Raw genomic sequence first — 7068 nt, forward strand, 5'->3', positions numbered from 1 at the left:
TCAGATTTTAGATACAAAGGAGTTTGGCAACAAACAATGCCTATGAGCGCCCTCTCCTTATATAAATACACAGTTACACACATCTGTAGTGATGACAATTTGTATATAAATAGCTTTTTGCATATTTGATTTGGAGATTGTTGATACAGAAACTAGATCACACAAACATCAGCTAAATGGACATCCCATACTAAACGTACAATTCTGTGCTGGTATCCTTCCAAACAGCAAAGTCAGGTGATGATTGATATATAAATAAGTGTAATCTAGTTAATGAACCTCTGAACCTTCTCCGGAATGCGTGTATTAATATTGATATCGAGTATTGCACATCCAAAAAGGAAAGATATGAGTATTTAATGGAATAGTGTCATTAAGAGTAGAAATGGAGTTCAATAGAGTTTGCCTTTGATTAGTATACAAAGTACAATGGAGGAAGAAGTGATCACAATCCTCAGCAGAAGAATTACAAGATAGTATTAAATCATAACGGTAAAAGCTATTTTTGTCATGAAAAATATACTGTCGAGTTATTGTAGTAGTGAGATGGGATCGTATAATTTACCAGACGAACTTGTAATCTCAACGTTATGAACATACTAAGACAGTCAAATATTAGAGAGTTTGAAATGATAAACAATCAGTAACATTATAGAAATGTTTATTAGTGAGATGAAACGAATACAAAAAAACATCAAAAGAAAATCCAATCTGGTATTCGACAAAGTGTTAGTCGTTTATGACATTTAGTATTCAAATACGTACTCATCCCAGATTTTCTCAGCAAGAAAATGGCCAAATAGGGAGTTGGTGTTGCCATGTAGGTCAAGTGTTGTGCTGGTGTCGGTATAAACCCTTGACTGATCACCAGCTCCGATACTGTAGGTCACATTGAACGGTGTGACAGTAAACACTTTCTTCAAAGGTATACTTATTGTATCTTCTGTCCTAAACGACACCTGTATTAAAAATATTATTTAATAATAATATTGTATTCGATTATATTTTGGAGGAAAATTGCACCGATAACAATATTTTAGGGTTTATCTTGTTGGTTTTATTTAAATGAATAGTTTTATTATTGAAACTTTATTGATAGATTTTAAAAGTACTTTAAGACATTATTATTATTTTTTTTTTTAAACATCATCTTGGGTAATTAGCGAATAATATATCGTTCGGTATTAGAAAAAAAAACATCACTAATTAAATTAAATTTGGAATTATTTTCTGAAAAGGAAGCGAATTTTGCTGGGTGGTCCATATGTTTGCGGTTCAATATGTGATAACTACCAAGACACATTACACTGAAACAAGCACATACATAGCAACCAATGGTAACATATCATACTAGTTATCGAGGTGAACGAAATCGGATGTATGTTTTCACGTAGCCTGTTATATCGGCCACCGTATCTGAAATCCTTCCTCAATTTAAAAGCATGGTTATGTGATAATTATTGTGCTTTCGTATTTATCGAAAACTACACGAAATTTAGTGATTAACATTTTACATAAAAAGCTGCAATGGGTAATTCATAACTTCTTAAAAATATATCACATTTCGTAAATTTATTCCAAATATGGCTACATCAAAGTGTCTATTCCATCATATTATACAACATTTATCAGATATGTAAAAACTTCTTGGTAGCTCTTCTTTTATCTTTTGAATTGTATTTTAATTATGCCAGTGCTTGTTTGGTTCGTTTCTGCCTATGTCCATTTAACAGCTATGGTCATTTAGAGAAGTGCCAGGTTCTGGTGGTAAAGGAAAGCCTGAGTACCCGGAGAAAAACCACCGATTAGCGGCCAGTACCTATCCATGCACTTACCTGGGTAACGATTATATTTCCATCCTTCAGCCACTGGAATATGTTTACCATATTGGTATATTTATTTTTAAAGATGTTGTACACGGTATCGCCGCAGACTGATTGTGAAGAGAAAACAAGAACATTTCATGTTACTGCTGTTTCGGTGTTACTGAGAACATATTTTATTCACATTTCTTTTCGTTTAGCTTTTTTCAAAACTAGATGCATATCAAAGCAAGGAAACATGTATTCTTAACCAAAACTGTGACCTCGAAAAGGGTAATTTCGATAGCATCATACTAACACAATCATTTAGTTTTCATGCATTCAATAATGAATTTTGGGATACTTACCATCCCTCCAAATTTCTTTCGCGGTTTTCGTTGCTGTGTCGATTAAGTCGCAGGAAGGACACCCTGATGTTGCTCTTCTCCTTCTGAGTCCGAATAAACCTGCAGATACGTGAACATTTGTTGAAAAATAACAGAACAATATTAACCATATTTACATATTAGTGAGAACGCTTATATTCTATAGTATATTGTTCTATTCTATCAAATTAATAAATTATTCATGAAATGACACAATACCACACTGTGTTCTGAAAGTTCAATTATATGTTCATCAATCGGAAGCGTAAAATATTTTGCATCCTGACCAATATTTTTATATTTTATATTACAATTATTCACAGAACTTGACAAAAAACAATTATTCATAAAAAACAAGGAACATTCTAAGAACATTAACTTTTTAACTAAAAAGATAAATTAAAATAATCAAAAGAAATAATCCGGAATTGCATTATTACCTTTAATGGCGTTACCAAATCTTTTGAAGTCTTTACCAATTGTTTTCCCTAAATTCGGTATTGTACTGGTGAAGAATTTGTCCAAACGCTTTCCTACAGTTTCAGTTGTAGCTGGTAGTCTACCAGTGAAAAAAGTATCAATCTCTTTGCCAATGTTCTTGACAGTTTTTGGAATAGTGCCTGTGACAAATATATCGATCTCTTTTCCAATTTTGTCGACTGTTTCTGGAATTGTTTCCGTAAAAAAAGTTGGATCCTTTTCCAAAGTATCTTTAACTCCATTTCCGAAATTGTCCAAATCACTAGCGGCTGGGATAACACCTAAAATCACTTTATCATATCCAAAACTGTCTGGTGAATGGCCAGAATTGGGGTTCCTGTAAAAAGAGAAATAAAATATGTCGATAGTAACGTATACCATGGTGTATAAGGATGGAATTAAAACTCGAAGGCAACGAAGGGTAAAACCAGGAGGAACTATATAACCGTATGCAGAATGCGACTACAGATACTTTAACAAAGCGAACACATTAATATATGTCCATAAGATACTGTTTACGCATAAAGTGGGTTGGAAACGTCCACCATTCATTATGTAAGTGAAAGACTTAAATAGTACGTTTCATATGTACATACCTTCCTATACAGGCCAGACAGGTATGAATAGTTTTGTTGATTTGCGTTTTGCATGCTAGCGCGGCTTCGTCAAACTTTGTCTGTAGAGCAGGAAGTTCGGTTTGGTATCTGTTTTGATAATTTACTATTATATAAGTATTCAATTCTCTAGCCTCTGTAAAAAGAAATGTAAAACATATTTAATTAAGTAAGCACATGTGTCCATTTCATTATAAGTATGAAACGAGTTCAGATTTATATTAATGGACCCGTATGAAATTAAACTAAAAATAACAATAAAAAAACACAAAGTGACGATTCTCTGAACCTGGCGTCAACGCATATAGCCAAATCAATGCTCAAAGTAGATATGAAAAGACAACAGTAAGAATCGAGGTGGCAGCAATCACAAATCCTTCCAAAATCAGGAGCTTAAGGTAGGGGCCTTGAACGGGTAGATGTTTGTACCACCTGTTGTCATCATTTCTATAGCAAATCCATGGAGGAATACATGTAACACTGATCGAGGACACAGCTTACAAGTCTTAAGTCATGGTTAACTTTGACCATAAACTGTCGACTTTTAGCGATGTATTGGTCAACATGACATATCTATCCAGAAAGTCATAAGGCCTATGAAAGGTAATAGAGTAGGGAATCAACTAACAAGACTGATATGTTACCACTGAGGAAAACAAAATTAAGAATCTTGAACTTTCCAGGGATATTTTTTCTTGTTACAGATAGTAGGATTACTTGTCAATCAGTCATGTAAGTTATCTACGAAGGAACACACTATACACCGAGAAAATTGTAGCCCAGTAAAAGTTCGCCTTTCGCCGATAAAAAACCATATTCGCTTAGGGTTAATTTCGCCCTTCACAATTACTTGCTATTTAGTATATGCTGTTCGCTAGCATTTGCTGTAATGATATATACGCCCTCATTACGGAGGGCGAAAAAGACGAAAGTTAAAATGCAGGGAACATTTCCCGGTGTTCAGTATGTTTACTACTCGTATATTAGCGTAAACATTAATCATGCACCTGTAAAGGTGATTCATTCCAAAGTACTCTATTGAAAAACAACTTCATTCCACAGAAAGATGATAACGTCATTCCAAGAAATAATGTCTCTAAAAGATAAACTACAATATTGACCGACTCTCCATGACCGGGCATACTACCTTTGAGATAACTGAAAATTGAAAATGAAAGATATTTACTGACGTAATGCCTTATTCGATATCTGGCCTATTGATATTGACGAAATGTAAATTGTTTCCATGGCCTTCCCCCAATTATATGTCATTAGCACATGGAAATCATCTGTCTTTAGACTGACGCTGACGAATGAACACATACAGTTTCATATCGTGCTTCGATGTCTGCTGGTTCCTGTTGTTGTCTTGACAAACCAACTTTGAGTTATAATTTAGTCCTTTATCTAACCAACTTTGAGTTATAATTAAGTCTTTGTGTCTTACCAACTTTGAGTTCTTATAAAGTCCTTATGTCTAACCAACTTTTAGTTCTAATTTAGTCTTTGTATCTAACCAACTTTGAGTTCTAATTTAGTCCTTGTGTCTAACAAACTTTGAGTTCTAATTTAGTCTTTCTATCTAACCAACTATGAGTTCATATTTAGTCCTCGTGTCTAACCAACTTTGAGTTCTAATTTAGTCCTTGTGTCCAACCAACTTTGAGTTCTAATTTAGTCCTTGTGTCTAACCACTTTTGAGTTATAATATAGTCTTTGTATCTAACCAACTTTGAGTTCTAATTTAGTCCTTGTGTCTAACAAACTTTGAGCTCTAATTTAGTCTTTCTATCTAACCAACTATGAGTTCTAATTTAGTCCTTGTGTCTAACCAACTTAGAGTTATAATATAGTCGGTGTCTAACCAACATTGAGTTCTAATATAGTCCTTGTGTCTAACCAACTTTGAGTTCTAATTTAGTCTGTGTCTAAACAACATTGAGTTCTAATATAGTCCTTGTGTCTAACCAGCTTTGAGTTCTAATTTAGTCTATGTCTAACCAACATTGAGTTCTAATATAGTCCTTGTGTCTAACCAACTTTGAGTTCTAATTTAGTCTGTGTCTAAACAACATTGAGTTCTAATTTAGTCCTTGTGTCTAACCAGCTTTGAGTTCTAATTTAGTCCCCGTGTCTAACCAACTTTGAGTTCTAATTTAGTCTGTGTCTAACTAACTCTGAGTTCTAATTTAGTCTGTGTCTAACCAACTCTGAGTTCTAATTTAGTCCCCGTGTCTAACCAACATTGAGTTCTAATATAGTCCTTGTGTCTAACCAAAATTGATTTCTAATATAGTCCTTGTGTCTAACCAACTTTGAGGTCTAATTTAGTCTGTGTCTAATCAACTTTGAGTTCTAATATAGTCTGTGTCTAACCAACTCTGAGTTCTAATTTAGTCCCCGTGTCTAACCAAAATTGATTTCTAATATAGTCCTTGAGTCTAACCAACTTTGAGTTCTAATTTAGTCCCCGTGTCTAACCAACATTGAGTTCTAATATAGTCTGTGTCTAACCAACTATGAGTTCTAATATAGTCCTTGTGTCTAACCAAAATTGATTTCTAATTTAGTCTTTGTGTCTAACCAAAATTGATTTCTTATATAGTCCTTGTGTCTAACCAAAATTGATTTCTAATATAGTCCTTGAGTCTAACCAACTTTGAGTTCTAATTTAGTCTTTGTGTCTAACCAAAATTGATTTCTAATTTAGTCCTTGTGTCTAACCAACTTTGAGTTATAATATAGTCTTTTTGTCCAACCAACTTTGAGTTCTAATTTAGTCTGTGTCTAACCCACCTTGAGTTATAATTTAATCTGTGTCTAACCAACTTCGAGTTATAATCTAGTCCTTTTGCCGAACCGACGTATACGAGTAAGCAATAATATTGCAATACCAATACAAGTATTTTGCAATAATTGCCTATTAGGAAATTATTTTAAAATTGGAATAGCATGCAATATACATTACCACCTGTTTGTTTTTAAGCATATTTATTACAGATTTTACAGATATGTGAATATTTGATCAAAAATATCCAAATTAAGCTTGCTTGTTGAGTGATAATTTCCAAAACTGCAAGAAAAAAAATCTATCCATCATGGAAACATGCTGAGATGCTCAAAGGCCAATTTCTACATAAAAGTGTTACATATTACTCATGTTCTAGGAATACAAATTATTGTAGCATATTGCAATCTTCCCTGAATATCTGTCAATTTTCAGATGTTATGATTAATATAGGAAAACTACATCATTGTACCCCTTAAATTAATTTAAACGATGCGTCTCCAGCAATATTTCTATTGAAATATATACATAAGAATATATATCATATAATACAAATTCGAGGTTTTTACATACCGCTTTATCACAACCTAGTTCGAAGGTCGCCTCAAAGCGGTTCAAACAATATATCCTTGTTATAACTTACTATCAGCACCGTGATGGATTTCTGCAGATGTCAGTAAAAACCTGATCAGAAACAAGCAGGAATACTTGTCCATGTTCATGTTTAAAGTCTGTTTGCGGTCTGGTCAGAGTCAGTCTGGAGTAGGCTTGACATGTATCATTATCACACCTACGTAAATGATGTACAGATTCATGGAATAAGATTACGTGATCAGCACAGAAAGAGTTCTTAGAAAATCGAAACGCGTCATACAACATATTTATTTTTTATGAACTGAAATTTAAAGATAAACTTACCTAGAAAAACAATTCCATCCAAATGTTAGTTGTTATTATAAATGATAATATGCGATTTTGCACAAAACGCCGGAAGATCC

General features: G+C 33.5%; 1 protein-coding gene across 1 annotated transcript; it reads right to left on the reverse strand.

The window, feature by feature from the left end:
• Positions 1-7068, reverse strand: LOC110448640. Its single transcript, XM_021495002.1, has 7 exons — positions 6989-7068; positions 6714-6860; positions 3265-3418; positions 2629-3005; positions 2171-2269; positions 1836-1933; positions 1-959 (listed from the first exon to the last, which is right to left on the reverse strand). Exons 2-7 carry the CDS (start codon positions 6790-6792, stop codon positions 747-749), a joined length of 1020 nt encoding a protein of 339 aa, XP_021350677.1. The 5' UTR covers positions 6793-6860; positions 6989-7068; the 3' UTR covers positions 1-746.

The sequence above is a fragment of the Mizuhopecten yessoensis genome, unplaced genomic scaffold (assembly GCF_002113885.1).
Source record: "Mizuhopecten yessoensis strain PY_sf001 unplaced genomic scaffold, ASM211388v2 scaffold4121, whole genome shotgun sequence".
Classification (NCBI taxonomy): Eukaryota; Metazoa; Mollusca; class Bivalvia; order Pectinida; family Pectinidae; genus Mizuhopecten; species Mizuhopecten yessoensis.